The sequence below is a fragment of the Vicugna pacos genome, chromosome 30 (assembly GCF_048564905.1).
Source record: "Vicugna pacos chromosome 30, VicPac4, whole genome shotgun sequence".
In the NCBI taxonomy this organism is placed as follows: domain Eukaryota; kingdom Metazoa; phylum Chordata; class Mammalia; order Artiodactyla; family Camelidae; genus Vicugna; species Vicugna pacos.
This window is the reverse complement of record NC_133016.1, coordinates 22,042,113-22,064,732: the sequence shown is the minus strand read 5'-3', so window position 1 is coordinate 22,064,732 and position 22,620 is coordinate 22,042,113. Positions and strand designations below refer to the sequence as shown.

Here is a 22,620-nt window from a genome sequence, read left to right as displayed (position 1 = left end):
TTAAATGGCAAACAAAAAATGAAAATATAATTTTGAAATGTTTACTGAAGTGGAGACTCATGGGAATGAATAATTAGATGTGGTATTTCCCGATTTTACACTCTAATGATATCCTTCAGAATATGCTGGAAAAACATGAGTTGCACAGTACTGTAGTTCGGTGGATTCATGCCAGGTTGAAGGGTCATGCAGAGCAGTGTGGACTCATGAATTACTGTGATCTTGGAGGGTGTCTGTGGTGGCTTGCCATCAGGGTCTAGCCTCTCTGTGACCTTTAGCACATTTTACCAGTACTTGATGAAGACTCAAAACTGGAGGACTGGCACTTACATCAGGTAACAATCTGAAGTGACTTCAGCATGCAGAGGGATCAGGATGGTTCACACCACCACAGAGACAGCCGCCATAGACAGATGTCAGTCTCCTCATCTAGGGTCAGAAGACAAGGAAAACTAACATTGTGAGTCTAAGTAGAAATTTGTGACTAAACTAGTAACACATGAAAGTTTTGGTTTAAAATGTCTATAAATTGAAGCCAGCCAGCTCATTCCACAAAGTCGACATACCTCCTAATATCCAAACTAGACTTATACGTCAGTAGCCAAACAGAAAAACCATTATGAAACAAGCTCACATGACGAAGATCGGTGAAAATTCTGAATTCAGTTTTAGGAAATCATTTAATTATATATTAAAGTGGCATTCATGACCACCAAATAGGATTTATCCAAAAATGCTTTCTTATTAGGAAATACATTGATAAAATGGATCTTGTCATAAAGACAAGTCAGCCCTCCATATCTGTGGATTCAGGCAACCTGAATCATTACAAATATTTGGGGGGAAAATTTTTTTTAAGTTCCAGAAAGCAAAATTTGAAGTTGCTGTTTACTGCCAGCAACTATTTACATAGCATTTACATTATACTGGGCATTAAAAGGTATAAGTATGTAGGAGGATATGCAAATACTACACCATTTTGTATAAGGGACTTGAGCATCCATGGATTTTGGTACCCATGGAGCAGGTGTGTTGCGGTCCATGGAACCAATCCCCCATGGATACCGAGGGGCAACTGTGTGTAATCATCTTAATAGATGTCGGAAGGCATCAGTAGATTAATGGCCATTCCCGATAAAAACTATTTAAAATGTCAGAATTCACTAAGCGGTTTGAAGGGTTCACTACTTGAGCTGATTTGTTCTTAGACTGTATTGTTAAAGAAGCAGTGTCCAGGATACATACCCGTGCCAGTTCTGTTCCATTGTAGGTGAGATAGCTTTCACTTAGACCATTTGAGTGGGTGTTGATCATCAAGAAGGGGATTAACGAATGAGTACAGCCAGAGGAGAGGGATAGGATGGTCGCAGTGGGAACTGTAGCCTGAGGGGTGAATGGGTCCTAAGGACTGAAGCTGTTAAGCTAGGAGAAGAGAATGGGATATAGTTATCTTCTAGTTCTTGAAAGGGAGTCATTGATTAACTGGGTTAAGCTTGTTCTTTGTTATACCATCTGGCAGATCTAAGTCCAGTGGGGGAAAGATACATGGAAAAACTTTCCATTGGAGTTTTCTGAACACTAAGAAAGTTGATGTTTTGTGCTAAACTCACATTTTCTGTTTGAAGGGAGAGTGGATGCCGCCTGTCTCGGTGGAGACTCGTGCTGTGGTTATATCATCTCTGTGATCCCTTCCAGCTCTTAGGCTTCGATCAGGTTTTGTTCCTGTCATTCTTCTAATATCCTCTCTTTTGCATCAGCATCTAGAATTTTTATGGGTTTTCTCTGAGGTGTAAGTTTATCATAGGACTTCTTGGTCAATGGTAGTAAGCAAAGGAGAAAGAATAGAGAAAAAACCAGGAAGACTTATTTTAAGTTACAATCCCAAAATCATCTGAGCATTATTGTTTTTCAAGACATATTGTTTAAGAAAAAAATTATAGACAGTTTTACAAAGCACCAAGAAGTAAAAAGTATTCTGCCCAGAGATAACCACTGGGAACATTTTGATGGTAATTCTTCTAGCCTCTTTCCCTGCATGCCCTGTCAGAAGAAACTGGCCCCTTAATCTTAGACTTTTAGAAAACCTCTGATAATTTTTCTACATTAAAAGATAATTTTAAATATTATGCCCCTACCCCATTCCTAGAAAATTGAATGACTGCTTTGTTATTAATAACGAAGTATTCTAAAGACAGGAAACTAAGATTAGAGCTAGATTAAGAATCATTAGGAATTGGTATCAAATTGAATCTTTTAAAATATTTGTATGATCATAAAGTGGGAGCACCCAGTGAATTTCAGGTTTATGGATAAAAGTTCAAGTTATTGAATTTTCGAACATCTAAGTCTGGGCCAAGTATGATGAACTAAGTGATCCGATACACAGTCTGGAATACCAGTGTATGCTGTCTAGCAGCGTTCCAGCAGTTCACCCTTGTGCTGTGATATTATGTATGGATAACGCTGTAAAATTTTAAAACCTATGTACACATACATAATGTACACGTATGCCTGTGTATTTGCCGATCCTGTGAGGAGGGGGTAAAATATAAAAACTTTTTAAAATGTTTCATTATTTTATAGCATCACATTTTTATACCCGCAATTCCACCAGACATAGCCATTTACATGTCTCCATGATTCCTTTTACTCCATATCTATAAATCTGTGTTTTGCATAAGCATTAGAATAATTTACCTTTCTGAGCATGGTCCTTGTGAAGATTCTGATTCAAACAAAAATCTGCTACCACTAGGTAATTTGATATCCTAGCAAACAGCGAATTTCACCCATTCTATATAAAGTTGAATTTGTGTTCATGGCTGCAAATTTCAGGTAATGGAAATTAATCTCCACTAAATTTTTCAGATGTTTGCTGAGGCTTTAGATGTTAACTTAATAATTTTGCACTGTCACTGGATTGTGCTATTTTCACACGTTGTGACAGCATTTTGTATTGGAGAAACATGGAGTAGTTACCTAGTCACTGAAGGTTTCATGTTAAGAGACGTGTGTGACGTGTGTTGGGACATTGACCTCAGTCCTGTACAAATGTAAGTGAAGGGGCCAGGGTGTGAAAGTGTGTTTTGTTGTTGTTTTCTATAGGTCTGATCCAGGTTGAAGGGTCAGCTCAGGATCAGGACAGAAGACAATCTCCAGTGTGAGTTATCAAAGGAAGAGAGATGGGGAGCAGGAGGAAGGCAGCCATTGTCTTTTTCTTGTAAACCTGAAATTTTTCTTTCAGTTTCTTTTCAGTATCAGAGAAAAAGTGATAGATTAAATGTACTTTTAAGTAGGAACTCTTTAAAATAAATGAAATCAGATGTATGTTTGTGTGTGTGTGTGTGTGTGTGTGTGTGTGTGTGTATCTTCTTCAAAAGCTTGCCTTTTAAATTTAAGAAAGTGTATATAATTAAGATTTATTAATATTGTGAGGAAGACAGAATAATCAGAGCCACTTCTAGAAAAACTGCTTTCTCAGACTAACATAAAGCAGTCTCTTTCTTACCCCCCTGCTCTGTCCCCTCATTTCTGATACGAAATAGGATCATGTGTGATTTGAAAACACTTTCGGTCATCTCTTGTTCTGCTTTCATCCTTATAGAGGGCCTGTGTCTTCAAACCTCCAGAAAAAATGTGCTTTAATACAACAGACTTACTTGATCTCACTTCAGGTTTTCTCTTTCTGCCTCCAGAGTCCACCGTTGTGGTTTTAGGTTGACGGGTAACCCCGGAAGCCAGGAGACCTCTTGATTCTGACCGAGGCAGGTGGTTCTTTTTTCTGTCTTCAGCTGTGTCTGGAAAATGTTTTGAAATACCAGGCTTATGTTATCATCTCAAGCATGTTATACTTCCTGTGCCCCCTTAATGTATCAGTTTAAGGTTTGTGAACTCTGACCTGTGTTGTTTATTCACTTTTCTGAGACTAACAGTTGCCAGCACAGCCTTCTATGTCCTCTCAAGGTGACTTCATTTTCTGCATTTCCGGCGACATCTACACTTTTGACAAACTACAGAATAACAGCCGGACAAGATCCTCATGTCATAATGCAGGCTAGTGTTAGAAGGACTCTAGTGTCTGTGTAAGTTGTGATTATTTAAGTGGTTTGAGATTTAAATCGAGGTTATGAAATAGTTTTGTCAGGTGTTTAGAGTATGAAGAATGTTATGCAAATAATGTTATGTCTTCATTTCTTATTACTAGTATTTAAAAATCTGAACAATAGGAGGAAAGGACATCTTAGAAGTCCTGCTTGTCATCTCGGTCTGACTTCGATGGTTCTACTTTTAAGTTTCTGTCGGTTGTGCTTCATGTTTGTAGTGGTCCCTTCCAGCTGCAGAATTCTGTGTGTCTAATTAAACTCGCACTGGCAGCACTTTGGAATGCTAACCTTAATGTCTCTGTGCCCATCCCCTGCCTCCCCATTTTTATTTAGTAAAGTTTATTTTTCAAAATGTACCGTGGTGGGACCTGTTCGTGCGTCTTTACTAGCAGCTGGGACATCTCCGCCTTTGGTGTTTCTGGTAGAAATTACTTGAACTCTGTGCTTTGAAGCCAGTTTAATGAGGCCTTTACTAAGGCGCTCCTGAGGGCTGCCTCCAGGGAGCTGTGAGCCTTCAGTCTCAGAGGTGACAGCGGGGCTTATAAGCTTGTAGTCGGGAACTTTCTTACAGAGTTTGTCTTACTTGACGTTGTCAAACAAAACTAGATTATTGAGCTTGTCCCAAATTTTGCCTTTGAATCACTTCTTTTTGGCCTTGCCTTCAGGTTTGTTCACTGGGTCTCTGTCTGTCTATCTCGACTCACTTCCCAGCGTCTCTCTTTCTCTTGTCACCCTCGGGTGGCATCGCAAAACTTGGAGAGGCTGCTACCACTGCAGCCGTGCTAAGGTGTGGGACCAAGAAATGGTCCCCATCAGTCACAAAGTCAGGAACATTGTTTAGTTTCTTGTATATATTCAATATTTTCTTGAGAACTTATAAATTGCTTACCCTGGACTAAGGTAAAATGAACATTAAGTAGGAAGAATGCAGAATCATCTCTTTTTTCCTGAACTTTTTCAAAACTATGTTTAATTATACTGCTTCTTAAAATTATAAAGCTATAATTATATATATATAGTGTGTGTGTGTACATACATACAACATACCAATTATAAAGTGTATCTTAAGTGTATGTAATTTGTATTTTTAGTAACATGAACAGCTAATTTCAAAATCATAAGCCGTCTTAGAAGAGTAGATGGTATCATGGTAGCCAGTGTTTTTCTTTCTGGATGTTATATCTTAAATCTTAAATGGTCATCTAATTCTAATTTCTATCTGCTGCCTGTTGTTATCAGGCTGGGTGGCTTTAGCATTGACTATCTTTGCTCAGGTGAAATTGCCAGATAAAATTGCTAATGACAGACACGATTCACGTTAGAATAGAAGAAATTATGGTTGAGCTATATAGTAAGTAGCTTCACTCATAAAGATACCCTGATTTAAATAAAATCATCAGAGTCTTTTTTTCTAAATTTCTCTCTATAAAATTACTAATATCCACATACATGTTACACATACATTAATAAAACATACGTAAAGTATATTTCTGTTTGTGGATCAGAGTTTTGTGTTACTCCAGCACCGTTCATTATGTTTTAATGCCACCTTACTCTGACATCTCAGCTGCTGCTGAGCGCCAACGTATGTCCACGTTAGAGTGAAGACCAGGTTTTGACAGGCGAGTAGCTGGAGCACTGTGTAGTGAGTAGCGTCATTTAGTTGTTTTGAAACTTAGCGAACTTACGACTGAGAATGCCCAGAGGTACAGCCCTTCTCTCCTGTGAACTAACAGCCAGACTGTTTGTAATTTCCCGTGCTATTTAAAACAGGGTTCTCATGTATCAGCCATCTTCTGTAAGGGTGCCCAGTGTGACTTCGGTTGATCCTGCTGCTCTTCCGCCCTCATTAACAGACTACTCAGTACCATTCCACCACACGCCAATATCAAGCATGTCATCCGATTTGCCAGGTATGTGAAGCGTTGTTTGGTTTTTTTTAATCAAATTTTAACTTTTTATTTTTTTTCAATCTTAATCTGTGGAGCAAATATAAATATTTTAAATAGAAATGTGAGAAAATTTGAAGGGTTCATGTAAATACAGTACCTGTTTTAAATATATCACATTCAGTTCCTGTCATTTTAACTATAATGCAATCTATGGATTCCTGCTGAGAGGAAATAAATAAGTAGGACACTAGGAAAATCTTGCAGAATTATTCCCCCTCGTAGAGAATTTATATTCAGGGACTTTTTCTTGATTTACTGATCATGGAAGCTTCACAGGTTAGGGAGGATGGTTTTCATACCTTTTTTTAAGTAGTCCATCACTTCTTGGTAGCCCATCACTTCAGAATATAGTGGTGTATGGCGGGGTCAGTGTTGCCTTCCAGCTTTACCCTGTGAAAATAGGGTCGACCTGCTGCTTCCCCAGAGCACTGCTGATATGTAGGGACACCTTTCATGGATATATTAACTCAACGGGTAAAAACTTCAAGACTACTTGAATTACCAAGACTTATGCAACCAAGGCCATATTATAAAACTTAACCTTTTCCCCCCTCACTCTTCTTCCCTCCTTCCATAGCCATTGTTTCTGCAGACTTTTTTTTTTAATCAATCAAATTTGAGTAACTTAGAATCAGTGACTCTTAAATTCATCACTTCCCTTCTCTCTGAATGCCCCTTTTAGTGGGAATACAGCAACCTCCTCCTGTTATTAATTTTCTTTTCTGGATTTACAAACTTAATTTTGACCTGTGATTTATTCTTTTACCCTTCTTGATAAGGTCTTTATTTTCAGCCCACTATATATTCTGTTGGACAAAATTTGTGTTGTTGAAACAGTTGACAGTTGTGTACTCGGGCCCAGTATAATTTTGCCACTTGAAATTTGTTCAGAGTTTATTCAGTTTGAATAAAATTTAATGGAAAAGAATAGACTAAAAATGGTATCCATCAAAAAAAGTTTAAAATACTTTTTACTTCTCAAATACGTTTACTCCATATGTACTTTGGGAATTGGCATTTTAAAAAATTATTTGTAAACCCAGCAAACACCGATGATAAAGTATTTATTGTGCACAAAGCTTGATGCTGAGGTACAAGTGAGGTCTCATGGTCCATAAGAAAGATGGAAACTCAGAGATTCTTAATTCCTAACTGCCGTATTTTGGTTTAACTGTGGCTAGTTGTAAATGAAGTTAAGGAGTGTTCATTTGTCATCTTAGTGTATATTACAAACAAGCATTCCAGAAGGATTTGTTTTCTAAGGATTTTGAATGAAAAATTAATTCTGAAAAAAGGAATGAACATTCTCTGTTTACTGAGTGACTCTGGCCATTAGCCGTAGAATAGATACAACGTACAAGTCACTTGCTCTATCAGTTTTCAGGTTATGTGAGTTTGGATGAATTTTTAATTTCAGAGAATTTACATTATTTCAAAATTGGGGCATAAAGTAAGGCTTTATTTGATAACGTGTGGATTTGAGAAAAATGCAGAAAAATATGGTAACTGTGTATTTCATAAAATACATTTTAAACTGGTATTAAGGAACTAAGACTAATACCTTGGGCTGATTACTAAAATGTAGAAATGCTATCTTATCAATTGATAAACTGCGTAGACTGCGATCTGTTGTACTTAAGAAGAGTTACCAGTTTATCATCATCTATGAATTATGTAGCAGTTACTACACCTAAATAGTTTTTACTTTGGTTCTACTGTTAATGTGCTCTTTTGTAATTAGTAATTACTTTGGGGTTTTTGGTGCATACTTTTGATGTAATTAGTCATACTGTACAGTTTTGATACTTACAAATTTAATAGTTTATAATAAAATATTAACTAGAATAGCAAGAACGGAGAGCTGACAGACTTTTACTGCATTTCTTAACGTTCCTTTTAAAAATCATAAACATGAATCTTCTGAATCTGCAGGAGAACAAAGAAGAAATGATATTAATAATGAATGGCAGCTTGGAACATCTTCTGATACTGTGCAACAGTGAATGCAAAATAAATAATTTGTATTTATGGAATGGAAAACAGCTTGATTATTTCACGAAAAAATATGACTACCTTATTATTGGTAGTGCCATATTGTCAGGTGTGAATGGTGCCCAAAAGTTGTATCATTAAGATTTGGAAATGCTAAACATTTACGTATTTAATCATGTAGCGATTATGTTTTGTTAAAGTTCATGGCTCAAGTAAGGAAAATGTGTTGTTATTAATAAGACTAATGTAGAGTCAGTTTGACATCAAGAAGCATTTAAAATCTAAAAACTACAATTCCGTTCGTATTAATAAAAACCATACCATCAGAATTTTTAACACTACCTGCTTTTCAGTTAAAAATAATTGAGCATTTTCAACCATAAAATATTTAAGAGGCCCTAAAAATGTATCAGTACAAAATATCATTGCAGTTGAAATGGTGAAATAAGAAAACAGCATTTTACTAAACTTACAAAATAAGGCAGTAACATTTTAATCCCTATTCATGAAACTTTATGTATTTCATGTATACGAGTTTCAATAGTCTGCTTACAAAGTATAATTGCAAGACGTTGATAATAGTTTTAAAGTTTTTTGCTAGAAGGAGTAACATCTGAAATACTATATCAAACTTCAGTGTTACCGTTTGAGAAAAAATGGTTTCAGTGAGAAATATTTACATTGAAACATTATTAAATTTTGTATAGATAGTGTCTGTAATGCTAGGGGAACAGTGAATGGGTTTCAACCGAAATTTTAGAAAATGCTATTTATTTAACATGGCATTGTGTAAGTCACCATATTCAGTTAATCCTGAATGAGGTGGCAAAAGATACAGGTCAGGTAATCTCTTAAAATCTTTTATCAGTAGACTGTATACAATCTACTGCACACACGAAATAATTGTCAAAGAGAATTACAGTACCTCTGGAGAGCTGGGAACTGAAATAATGAAAATACGGAGACACTTGGCACCTTGATGGGCAGCCTTCAGTGCTAGAGCTGCAGAGACAGGTTGAAAGTTCTATATCATGCCTACGTATTTATTTAAATTGAGGTCATGAAATGGGGCTAAACATTTAGAAAATGTTTGGATTCAGTATATGGTATTCCAGCAGAAACAGCAATACTTTCTGTAGCTTTATTAAGAAAGTTTCACTTAGTCAAATGGACTGAGTGATTCAACAAACATTAAAAGTGATTGAACATATAAAATTAAACTATTCAAAGCAGAAGGTATTATATAAAGAAAGATGTTATATACCATTTGAAGCAAAACAGTTAATAAAATTGAGCCAATTGATTAAATGACATGCCAGTAAGCTATTTTTGTGACTTAGTCGATAATAGAAATGTTGACTGTATAAAACTCTCAGAAGGTATTATAAGGGCTAGACGACTTTTGTATTACTGTTCAGCTGAAGCAGAGAGAGGATTTACTGGACAGTGTCATTAATGTGAAGAGAAGCTCTGCGTATCTGAGATGTCACCTCCTGGTTACCAGTTTAATGGGGAGCTCCTGGGAAAAGTCTGTTGTGATTCCCTTTCTTTGTCCAGTGTTGGCTCAGACCTTGCTGTGTCTTAGAGCTAGTGACAAGCTTGTGAAATGAAAAGTCATATCAGCAAGTCTCAAAAATGCTTTAGAAATTGGATGACTTCTTTCAGATGATTGGTGCTACAGCTTGTATTTCTTGATACGTATTTTTTTATCATACCTTTATTTAGAGATTATAAGGGAATAAATATGCTTTAATATTTTGAGTTATAAATTGTTCATACTGGCTACTCAGTATCTTAAATATTTCCCACTGACTTTCTCCACTTAGAGTTAACAGTCTAGTATCTGACAACACTCTGTGTGATTGTTATATTTGAGGTGACATTGACTCCTGACATATAAAAATTCATTGAATGAACAGAAATTGGCCTGTCTTCGTAACCTGTACCTGCTGTGTGATTTTTATTATTTTTTTTCAATTTTGAAATTTAGTCAAACAGGTCTAGGGGACCTGACCTTGAAGTTTATTGCTAGACTTTTCAGACCTGAAATTATTGTTCACTGTTATAACTTCAGTATTTCAAAACAGTATTACTGGGCAACCTTTACCACATTCCTGTTTCTAAAGCATCATCGGAGAAGCCCAGATGTTTGGTTTAGAAAACTGCATTAGCTTATAACCCAGTAAACCTTGGTAAGATTTAGCGTGTTAGTGAGCATCAGTTACCAAGTGCTTGCTTTGTGCAGAGCGTTGAGCTGTGTACTTACTACTCTTGTTGTGGAAACAGGGAGATGGAAGGCTGTCCATGAAACAGACATCTCTCTGTCTAAGAAGTAGTATTTTAGGTGAAGCTCAATGTGGTGTACGTCTAAAAAATAAATGTGAAGTATCTGAAGAGTCTAAGTATGTTTTTTTTAATGATCCAAATCCAGATCATTATTTCCTCATCTTACGGCTTCTCATTGTGCTGAGTGATGAAGGAGGAAAGTTTGTTTTGACTAGTCCTATTTATCTGAAAACTTTTGGACTGCTCCCTGTAAGTCTCTGGGAGGTGCTTTTTCCAGTTGTTTTGGCAGGAAATATGTTCACTTTTGGATATTATGTACATTAAATGTCCTGAAAGAGCCTGATCGTGGTATAGCTCTTGCCTACAGCAGAATGGTAAGAACTTGGCCCAAATGTTTTATGACTTATGATAAATAAAAAATGATTTGGGGAAATAATTCTTGTCTCCAAAATACGAGACACCTATTAACAGAGCATTTTTGTTTTAGGTTTGGATTTTCTTTCCCTTATTCCAGTTGACACCCAGGTATGTATCCTGAATTTAAGCAATTAATTTGTATGTGATTGTTGGTTGTGTCGTACTAACTAAAAATGACCAGTTGCATAAAATCAGGACAGTCACCTCTCAGTTACTTAAATTGATGGAAAGGAAGTACATAAATATTTCACAATTTTACTGGTGGGATAAAATTGCTATTTTTCCATTTATATTTCAGCCTTAATACTGAAATTTTAAATTCGATTTTGTTTAGTGTAATATAATCAGTTGGCATTCCTTACAAGCATTTGAGTGATTAAGATAAGGAGAAGCAGTGCTAGATGACTGGAGGTTAAAACTTTATGGAGATTAAAAAAAAAAACTTTACAGAGATAATTTGTTAAACACTTGTTCTATATAGAGGAGTTAGCCGAAGCTGATTAAACAGACTGAATCATTAGCTTGATTCTTCCTTGTTTTTGCAGGCAGTCAGATTCAGACTTTGGGGATGCCCTGATGTGAAATTGCTATAAACCCGTCCTTCCTGTTTTCTCCGTCAGGGATAAACTCTTAGTATCCCAGCCTCCCAACATGAAGGCCTTGGCAGTGAGCATGGACTCTACTGATAGGCTTAGAGCAGAGGAGGAAAAGGCATGGGAAAAGCAGAAGGGGGAGGCAGGACAGAGGAGACTTGGAGAGCAGTGTTGAGAGTAGGAAGGAGTCGAGGAAGAACCGTGGACCATTGCTTCAGAGGCTGCTTAGAACCCGCTCGCCCCAGGTCTTGCCTCCGCTTCCTAGTCCAGCGCTCTGTGTCTGAGCGCGTAAGCAGCCCTGGAAACGGGGGCCCCAGGTGGTGTGCCCAGATTGAGGGGTTTCTTCTTCTCACCCCGAGCTGACTTTGTTTCATCAGTAGTTTCAAAAGCAAAGTGTCTATTTTCCTAGGAGATAGATTCTTCAGGCTTAAAGTAGTACTGATTTGTATATGAACCGTCCTATTTTTAAAAAGTGACCTTGGAACCGAGAGGAGTTTGTTTTTCTAGGGCTGTTTGGCATGCTTGGTGTCAGCCAAATGAAGGGTGAGGTGGGGCCTTTAGTTTTGCTTGGAATCCTTAGATTTGATCTGCTTTACCTCCATATTTCTCCCTTATCCCAGTTATCCTTGGACGGATGTGTTCAGATTACACATAAAGGATGCAGAGTTAATAAATTGGCTGCAACCTGAGTATTGTTAAGATTTCAAAGCATAGAGGCTATTGATGGCAAGGCTGTATTTGGCATTCATTTTATGAACCAGAAAGGGGACCTTTCTCCTACTAGGCAGTCAGAAACTGCCTGAGAGCTAGTAGCAATAAAATGTTAAATCTGGGGGCTTCTTCCAGATTCTTGTCTTAATTTTAGTGGAAAATTAGAAGTTGATTTGATTTTAAAGTTGTTTAATACCTGATAATGCAACTCTCTTTAGAGCTTCTCCCCCTTTACCAGTGTCCCTGGAACCTCTCGGTGCCTGGCATTCATTTTATTGGTGAACCAAGACAGTTGTCCGCCCTAAACTTGACATCACGTTTTGGAAGGCAGCCTGAAATTCAGTCGTTGCTCTGCTGCTGCCTGGCAGCCTTAAACATGAGGTGCTGGTTCCCATCTTACGATCTTTTTGAAGATCATGTAGTCTAAACAACTTCGGTTTTTTAATTTCTGGTCTTAATATCTCTGATCATAGGCTGAAAAATATATAGAATTGATAATATTGGTCAGATATCCTTACTGATCTTTTTTTATACAATCTAAACACAAACTTAGGACCTCTCTTGTAGTATATACAGGACCTCGCTTATCTCACTAAAGTCAGTGCAGTTGTTTCTCACGTAAAATATTTTGTGGTGATATAAAATAAAGCTTTTAACTCTGTCTCTCTGTTCCTCCTGGCCAATATTAGAGTGCTAACCTCAGGTTGGAATTTGTTTGGAAATCAGCAACTCAGATGTTAAGGAAACTGGAAGTATGAACTCTTAGAGAGGGTTGTCAAGCAGGTATCTCAGAGGAAGATTAGATTAGATAAGATCTCATCTCCTTTAAGACTTATCCCAAAGTTTTGTGAATACTTGTGGTAATTCTCGTTCTGAGCATCCTGTGGTAATTAGCTACCAGGTAGTCTCAATATTAGTGTCTGCTGCCTTCTGGTTACCCAGGTACTGATACATGTATGTACAGAGGAGTCAGCTGCTGCTTTTCTGCTGATCAGTCTTAATATTATTGCTGAAGGGTGTGATTAATACTAAATTTTGAAAGAATTATTGAATTTTGCATTAGAAATTTTGCTTAATACCGTTAAAGATAAGTATTACCCTTTTACAGTGTGCTTTAAACCTGGTATAAATACATTTAGTGAACAAGTTCTCTTTGAGACTAAGTTATGAGTCATAATTCTGGGGCCAGTATTTAGTATTAAATAACTTCAATTATTGTTGACTGTGTACTTATTCCTTCATAATTTAGTCAACAAATTCTGTAAGTTTTGAGAGAATCAAGAAAATACTGCGCTCACTAGTAAATAATAAATTCATGCCACCTTCAATCCAAAGATGTGAAGTTTTGAGAAACGTTTAAACCCCACTGGGATTTAAATATGTGACTATCGCTTGTGCATACCTAACAATTTCTAGTCTCTTTATTTAAAAATCAATGTAGCCTCTTCCTCATCGGCATCATTGTTTGTTTCAAGCAGTACTGTCCTCCTATGTTTTTGGATAGTCTCACCTCACCCTTAACAGCAAGCAGCACGTCTGTCACCACCACCAGCCCCCATGAGAGCAGTGCTCACGTTAGCTCGTCCAGCAGCAGGAGCGAGCCAGGGGTCATAGCCAGCAGTGGGAGTAACATTCCTGACGTCATCTCATTGGACTAAAGGAGGACTCACTCGATTCTGGGAATCATTCGTCAGAACCGCCCTTTCTTGGATCTCTGGTCCGTGGAAGCTATTTTTTTGGTAACAATTACTTTGATATTTATTGAAATGTCAGACGGATTCTTTTGCCTTCTGAAAGATGAACACAAATGACTACAGCAAGAACCACATGACATGCGAGGATTTTTCCTATTCATGCTGTGCTCTGAGCATCCAATGTGTTCAGCCATTTAACTGTGTCTTCAGAGATGGATTTCAGTTTCATGTGTTACTGGACGGAGTCTACAAATCAGTTAATTTTTTTGTTGTTGTTGTAGTAAACAGCAATAAAATTATGTAAATATTCAAGTAAACTTTTTTCTAATTAAAAAGATGTAATCAATGATTCTAAAATGACAGCAGCTTTTGTTTAACCTGATGTGAAGGAAAAATACATGGAAAGAAGTTATGTTTGCCGAATGAGTCCTTTCCACAGAGATTTGTTCTGTTTTCGTTGAAGTAATGAAGCCTTCATACGTGCCCAAAGCTGGGGTTTCACTTTTTTTTCCTGCAGCTCTACTCTTCTTCCTGATTCCATCAAAGAAAAAATGGCCTTTGTGTTAAGCATTTTCCCTGGTTGTCGTTTAATTTTGATATTGTGTGCCGATGGATGCGGAGTGAAGTTCTGGGATTGGCTGCTGTTCACGAGTGTTTATGTTGAAGAATGCTATGCAGAGTCTGCCCTGTGTATGTTATTTTTGGTAATTGTACATTCTCATTCTAGAGATTTCTATAAATTGGGAGCTTACCTTCTCAAAACAAATTCTCTGCAGCCATTGAGTGGAATGTTTTTGGAGTAGGGTGTGGCTGGAGTGTTAGGATTCTGTTCACACTGTCCGGAAATACTGAGAGCTTGGAGACAATGGAAGAACAGATCTAGGGGCGGTAGGAGTAACAAAGTTTAGTATCTTCCCAAGAACTTCTTTTGCTCGTGCGTTTTATAGAATAATATACAAATCTGCATTGAAACTTGTCAGTTTAGTAACACTGACAAAGGAAACATATTTTAGATCTCCTATTTCTCACAGCAGTGATCTTCAAACTTGAACAAACAATTACAAGGGTTGGTGATGGCATCGGATTTCCTTTTCTTTTTTTCTTTTAGAAGGAAGTCTTTCCTGTAACCACAAAAAGACAAAACAGAATTGGAAGTGTTTGAATATAAGAAAGGATTGCAGAGGATGGGCCTGAAACCCATGTTGAAAACCACTCTCTTACTGTGTGTTTGATTATAAGTCTCTCAGGAAACTGAGTTTTACCCTTAGAGAAACATTTTTTATCCAAATTTTCTATTCTCCTTTGCTTCATTTGGCTTCCTAAATCATTTTTGAGTTCTCAAGGAGTTAATACTTCCCTAGTGTTTAGCTTTCTCTCCCTAAGCTGTATCTACTTTAAAAATAAACCTTTTTGTTTTTAATAAAATGATTAAACTGATTTCTCAAATCTGATTTCCCAAAAAGTGCCCAGATGAAGAGTCTGCCTGTTTCAGTTAGAATAGGAAACACCCTGCTTCAGGTCTGGTGCGGCTTCAGGGAGCTGACTGGTCACTGCTTGGGTTTTGTTTTTTTTTTTTTTACACTTTCTTGAGTTTTCTTGGCCTCTGTGCTCATTTTGTACTGATTTAATTCCCTGTCATTTTCTGCATCATCCTTTCTTCAGCTGCATCATCCCCTTAGTGTTTTATCCCTTTTGGAGCGCTGCTTATTATGAAAAACACGGAAAACAAACCTACATCTTCTCACAGTATTAACATAGTTGCCCATTTGACCTTCTTTGTCCAAGTTACAGCTCTTTGGTCCAGATACAGAATTTCTTCCTAGTAACATTTTATGTCGCTACATGTCGCTGCTCTAAATATGGATGCAAGTTCTGCTAACTCTGTAATCAGATAGAGAAAGGAAACTGATTTGTGTGGAATAATTTGTTAATAAAGAAATGCTGTATATTTGTTATCATTTTGTTACCCTTTGGATTCTCAGAGACCCTCCCCTCCCAGTTTAACCAACAAAGTTTTCTAAGGTAAATGAGAAAATTAATAGAAACGAGTTAATCTACTTGGTTCTTGTAAGTGATACCTCTGTGCTTTTACAGCTGTGCTTTGTTTCCTGTTCACTATTTTACGCGAACAGTTTTAGTGTTCATTTTTGGTGCTTTTCCCTTGAATTACGTCAGTTTTTAATTTATCTCATGCAGGCGACTAACGTTTTTTAAAATATACTTTTAAGTTTATAACCTTAAAATTGGGACTTTTGTGTATGTGTCTTTGAAGGTGAGTACTTTTCTTTATGCTTTCGGCCCTGTGACAACAGCGTGCTTGTTAAGCCATTGTCCTTTGTTTCAGTACAGTCACTAAATATTTCTAGTAAGACCCTGACTTTGTAGCAGTTTCTCTTACTAGCCCAGCTGTCTGCTCAAACAAGTGTGATTCGGTTTCAGAGGAGGTCATCTATAGCTTTTACTTAGATGTCAGCCAACCAGTGGTTATGTTTAAGGAAAGAAGCTGCAATTACGAGTCTGTCATTTACACTCAGCCGACCTGTTTCTTTCATCTTCATTCACATAGAAACGTTAAGGGATTTCCTTCTTTGGTAACTCCTGCAGTGTGATGGGTGCGGAGCCTCGCTTCACACCTAAGGTCTACTTGAACTTCACTAACTTTCTGACCCTTAGGTGAGCCACTTTAGGGTTTTGTTTCCATTTCTACCCAGAAGGTATACACACTTAGTATCTGTCATAGGATAATTATAAAGGCCAAACAGAACAATAGAGGTAAATTGAGGCTTATGGGACATCTGTCTGGTAATCAGAAAAGCTCGAATGAAAATGCCATGCTTAGGTGAGAGATTGTGAGTATAAATAAGGAGAACCATAACTCTTGGTATAAAAGTTTTCCTGGGCTAGAATCTTAAGGAAAAAAAAAAAAAAGGTAAAATGTCAGATTTTAGATGAATGATACTCAACAGAGCTTATTCTGACTTTAGATTCAGTCCTTTCAGACATTCTCCCTTTTCATCAGTCCAGGACGTTCGTCATTTAGTAACCAACTTGTCTGCTTTTCTTCTGCCAAAAGGTATTCATTAGTTAACAGTCTGTTTTTGTAAGTAAAGTTGATTTTTGCAAAGCAGCAGTTCTCAGGTATGCCCTTTCTCTCCAGCCCCCAGTGGGTAAACACACATACACACACAGCGGTTTCATTTTTCCCCCCACCCAAGTAAACACTTTTAGCTTCCCATTCTTTTTCAACTTGGAAAATGTCAGGCCGTGTGCCATTTAAACTTGGCTCTGGCATAGTGTTTTGTGGCCCTGGGCCTCTGGGTTGTGGAGTTGTCATTTAGATCAGTGACCGATGACTAGACCTGGTTGACCACCTTTTTCCTGTAGCAGTTCTACGTGAATGTGGTAAAACTTGTGGAAACAAATTTAATAATTTCTCTGCCTTTTTAAGAGTCTGATGCTCCAATCAGATGGATGACTGGTTTGTAAGCCCCCACTTTGTTGTTAGGACCCACGCTCCGATTCCCAGCGGAAACAAATGAAGCTACATAAAAATGCCCATTTTTCTTTAATGCTTGCCTGATTCAGTACTGTTTTGGTTTTTTCTGTTTACGTTAGTGATACATGCTTTTGTGAGAAATCTAGGTAATACAGAAAGGGGGGGGAAGCACCATATTTCTTGCCAGTCTTTGCTACTAGTGTATGATTTCATATAGTTTCATTCATTCTCAGTATAATTTGTGTCTTGATTTTGTTCTCAGGCTACAAGCATTACTCCACATCATTAAAAACTGTTGTGTGGATGCTGCCTCCCTGTTAGCTTTGCCCGCTGGACGCTTTAGCTGCACCTCATGGTGCAGTGTTACAGAGCACGTCTCTGCACAGAAATTACTTCCTTAGGATAAATTCCTAGAGGCGGAATTTCTGAGTCGAGGGTTATTATAAATACATAGTTTTTGATTCATACCACTTTTCCAAGTGGCTTTACTAATTTGTACTCCAGCCATTTGGTGTGAGAGGACTGTCTAACCATGTTTTCCAAGATTGTGGACCATTTGTCCCTGCAGACGTCTGCGTCGAGACCCTCTCTCCCTCCTGAGCCTGGGGAGCTGGGCTGACTAATCTGGAGATGATTGGCAGAGATTTTCCTGGGATGTCTCAGTTTCAAATATATCTATCTGATATGTTCCAGAAATACCTACACAAGGATACCGAATGATTTTTCACTTAGTTTTACTTGTACTAGTCGGAAGTAGCCCATTTTCCATTTTTAGTTAGAAAATCTTTTTTTTTTTTTTTTTGGAAAACTTTGTGCCTGGGGCCAGCCCGTAGTAGCCAGCGCTTTTCCTCTTCCTGTAGGCTTCACTTCGGCCTTTCTCAGTTCCCAGCGCCAGGGTCTTCTGAGCCAAAAGCAGTCCAGTTCAAACTGGAAAAGTGATAAGGCTGGATCACCAAGGAGAGCAGAGTCAAGCTTTGCTTTCTCATCTTATATTTTGTGTTTCCAATCCCATCTTGGTGTTTTAAGGGCAGTCGTGGTAAAAGGAAAAACAGACTGCTGTCTTGAGATGCTCAAGGTAGTATTTTCTTGATGGACAAACTGCATTACTTACTGAACTGCTTTTTATTTCTGAATGGATGTTAAGGCTTTATTTTGTGTTCTCAAAGCTCAACTCTTTCATGTGAAGAAGTGTTGTTGTATTATAAAGTATGCCTCTTATTTTGGCCTTTATCAAACTATTCAACAAATACTCGGTGTGCTTTGTAAGTGTATGTGCGGCGAGTATTATAAAAGATCTGGTCCCGTAGTTCAAAGGGCTTCTAATCAAGTGTTCAAAAATCAGGAATTCTTACCCTACCAACAGATGTGCTGAGAACCTTACAAAATGTCACATTCCTTACCACATCCCTTCAAGGAAAGTCGTAGTGTCTCCATTTTGCAAATGAAGAAACATTAAATTTCGCAGTGGACTTGGGAATCTGAAACAGACCTACCTCAAAAGCCTTCTGACTAGACTGAAGTGACCCTGGTCAGGTGGGCTATTTAGGAGACTGATGGGAATCTAGACATAAAATTAGGAAAAACTGATTTCAGATAATGGCCACAGGGATAAGGAAAGAGTGGATACTGGAGCCATTTCAAAGGAAGACTCCAAGATTCATGTCTGAGTAGATACAGGAGTTAAGGGCTGAGTCCCTTTCTCAAACCAATGGTGCTGTTACAGAGACAGGAGGCGGTTAGAGTGGACATTAGTCATTTAAGGAAGACAATGGTGCGTTTGATGTAAGTGAGATTTCAGAAAGGAAGCGTCTAAGAAGCTCATGCTTGTTTCCTGCAGTCTTAAGTGCAGGCTTCCCTTGCCCCCATTTTCACCTTCACTTGCCTCCCCTCTGTATATATTCTAGTCACTCCCAATTGCCTACCCACCCTCCCTTCCTCCCTAAACCCCACCTGGCTGCGTCTCCATCTTTTCATTTGATTTTTCTCTTAATGGCCTTCCCACGGCAGATTTGGCTGTCCCCCGAAGTCCTGCCGTGCCCTGCGGCTCTCCCCGGTGTGCGCTGTCTTCACGCTCCACGTGTCTCTGGAGGCGCTGGCTGCCGCCCTTCCTCTCTCTTGTGATTTCTAAATTTCTCCCAAGGCTTCTGACAAAAAATCTGCCCCTTTGCAGCCCATGCTGAGAACTTACACTTCCGGTGACCTGTACGCTTATCGAGTAACGTCCTGATCACTCCCTTTGATCTGCTGAAGACCTCACTTCCTGGCTCACAGTGTATCTTACCATCTCTAATTCTGTTGTTTTCTCAGTGTCCTCATGGATCTGGTGGATGGTCCATCCAACACTTCAGCCAGTGAGATTTTCAGTTACCTCACCTCCCACATTTTGTTCCATTGAAACTCCCTACCACTGTTTCACCCTTTCTGTTTCCTCTGTACTCTTTGTCCAGCTTAGACTTGGCCCTTCGTTACCACAGCCTTCAGCATATCCTCGGAGCCCTTTCTCAGAGTCACCCACCAGTCCTTTGACGTGGCGTTGCGCGGTTCTGCCCATTCTCATCAATGCATACAAGTGTCGCCACTCCTTTTTTTTCTTGTTTTACTTGAAACATGGTTGATGTACAATAGTATGTTAGTTTCAGGTGTGCTACATGATTTGACATTTGCAAACGTTATGCAAGGGTCACCGTGATAAATGTAGTAACCATCTGTCCCCATACAAAGTTGTAATAATACTGACCATACTCCTTACGCTGTATGTTTCACCCCTGTGGCTTATTTATTTTATAACTAGAGGTTTATTCCTCTTAACCAGCCATTAGTTCTCTGAGTCTGTTCTTGTTTCATTTGTTTCTTTAGATCCCATTTGTCCTTCTCTGTTATTTCACCTAGTGTAATACCCTCTAGATGTCTGTTACAAATGGCAAAATTCCTTTGTTGTTGTTAATAGCTGAGTAATACTCCATCTTCTCTACCCATTCATCTACTGATGGGTACTTAGGTTGCTTCCACATTTTGGCGATTGCAAATAATAGTGTAGTGATCATTGGTATGCACATATCTTTTTGAATTCATGTTTTTGTTTACTTTGGGTAAGTACCCAGAAGTGGAATTATTGGGTCACACAGTAGTTGTTTTTAAACTTTTTGAGGAGCCTCTGTACCATTTTCCATAGTGGCCGCACGGACGTACGGCCCCACCAGCAGTGCATGAGGGTTGCCACACCCTTGCCAATACTTTTGTTTTCTTTTTGGTGATAGCCTGCCCCTCCTTTTCTAACTACACCCTTCTCAGCAGGTGATGCTGCTTCCTGGCTTCCTTTTTCCAGTCTCAGAGGGTGAGGTCGGCCAGAGGCCAGTTTAGCCATGTGAGCCTTTGATTCCTCTGTAACCTTCAGGACCTTCCTCTATCAGACTTTCCCTCTTTCCTCCATGTCCTCCACCTCTCTGCTGCTGCTTTTGGCTTAAAAAAAAAGTATCAAGTCATCACATATTTGCGATCCTATTGCATATGCCAGGCACTGTATCAGGCACTTGGAACACAGGATAGATAGATGCCTACCTCTACCACAGTTGTACTCCAGTCGAATATGCAGAAAAGTGAATAGGGAGATGGCAGCGCAGTGGTAAAAGGCGGGGCGCGGGGTGCTATAGAGCACACAGGTGGCGGGGACTGAAAATGTTCAGAGCAGCTGGAAATGTGCTAAGGACTATTAGGAGAAGTATGTAAGGAATCATGAAAGGCCTTGTCAAGCGGCATGAAGTCATTGAAGAGTAGTCACGGTCATTCACAGTAATGAGCATCTGCGGGGTTTGGTGTGATTATCTCCATTCTACAAATGTGGAAGCAGATTCAGAGAGGGTAGGTGACTTGCCTAAGGTCTAGTAGCTCGTAAGCAGGGAGCCAGGCTTGCTACCCAGTTTTTCACTGCCTTCTCAGAGAGGCCTTCCCTGACCATTCTATCTCAAACGTATCCTTGTCCCATCACCGTTGAGATCCTAATGGCACATTGCACAGCCTGTGTCTGTTTTATGTATTAGTTCTCTGTGTATTGTCTGTTTCCTCTACTAGATTGTCAGCTCCATGAGGGCAGGGGTGATATCTTACTTCACTTGCATCCAGAGCCTAACATGGTGTGGTGCATAGTAGGTGCTCAATAAATAATTCTGAATGAAGAAATGGTGGGTTGTCATTTATATTTGACTTATGCTGACTGTGGAAATCACTTGATATCTGAGCAGCAGATATTCACAAGGGAGGGAAACAAGAAGAGACACATGTTTGGGGCAAATGGATGAAAGACGGTGGGGATATGGGAGGAAGTCAGCACATGGACATTTAGACTCCAGACGCTCACAGGGGCAAGGGCTGGAAATGGGGGTTGGTAAGGCCATGCACAGTGGAGATGATAACGTGCGAGTAGGTGTCAAACCTGAAGGCCTAAGTGGCCCCTCATAGACTCGGCCTCCTGTGTATGTAAGGCTGGGGAAGCTCTGCATGTAATCTCTGTATACTAAGGTCAAGTCATCTGGGCCAACTATTGCTGCTCTGAGTTGTGCAAACACAGTCGAGGATGTGAACATTGGAATTTGTCCACCTCTCAAGGCTAACAACTTCACCTAAGTCAGTATTGGACCCTGCTTTGGAACTGGAACAAGAGTCAGTTAATTTGATGTCTCTGAAAGTCATGCCCACCTGCCATTAGACGAGCTACAGGCTTGTCCTATGATACGTGGGTAGCACTGAAGCCATGGATGTGCAAGGGTTCATCCAGAGAGCTAGATGAGTGAGAAGAGGACTAGACAAGGAACACAACAAGGAGACTGAGAAGGAGCAGCTGAGCTCTACAGAAGGGAAATGAGAGAGACCTCAGAGGCCAAGAGCAGACCATTTCAGGAAGAGGATGTTCAATGAAGTTAAAAGCGTCTCATATAAGAAATAGACTATCCATTTGAAAAAAAACAACCTTTAATTTCAGAAACACCATATTTGATTGAATCTGACATCCTGATATAAACAAAAATCTGGTAATTAAACTATGACCCATTAACTACATTGGCTGTAAGCCATCCATTAAACTGTGGGGGAAGAATGAATACGCATACTTGAATGTAAGAAGAGTCGTAATCTATATCTTCCTTTTGTACTGATGAGGGTAAATCCAGGTTGCAGTGGGATGAAGACTGCAAGGTAAAGGAGTAGGGTGGGCAAGATAACTCAAAAACTGGCTGTGCTGAAGGGTGAGGCTGTAGAAAAGGACTATGTGTGGTTGAGGGAATTTTTTTTAAGATGAGAAACGAGTCTGATGTTTAAATGCTAATTTGGAGAGTGGGATGGAATCAGTAGAAAGGGAGAGGTGAAAATGCAGGGGTGAAGGAG

General features: G+C 38.9%; 1 protein-coding gene across 6 annotated transcripts in view; it reads left to right on the top strand.

Annotated features, from left to right (window-relative positions):
• PIAS2 (protein inhibitor of activated STAT 2) overlaps positions 1-15,703 on the top strand; it is a 74,995-nt gene extending 59,292 nt beyond the window's left edge. For 4 of the 6 annotated variants that reach the window (XM_072952297.1, XM_072952299.1, XM_072952300.1 and 1 more), the window contains 3 exons: positions 5,877-6,016; positions 10,821-10,858; positions 13,530-15,703. In XM_072952297.1, the coding sequence (XP_072808398.1) occupies positions 5,877-6,016; positions 10,821-10,858; positions 13,530-13,712 (361 nt within the window). In that variant the 3' untranslated portion in view covers positions 13,713-15,703. The remainder of the gene's footprint in view (positions 1-5,876; positions 6,017-10,820; positions 10,859-13,529) is intronic. The other 2 variants (XM_072952302.1, XM_072952298.1) reach the window with 2 other exon arrangements.
• Positions 15,704-22,620: the final 6,917 nt, after the last annotated feature.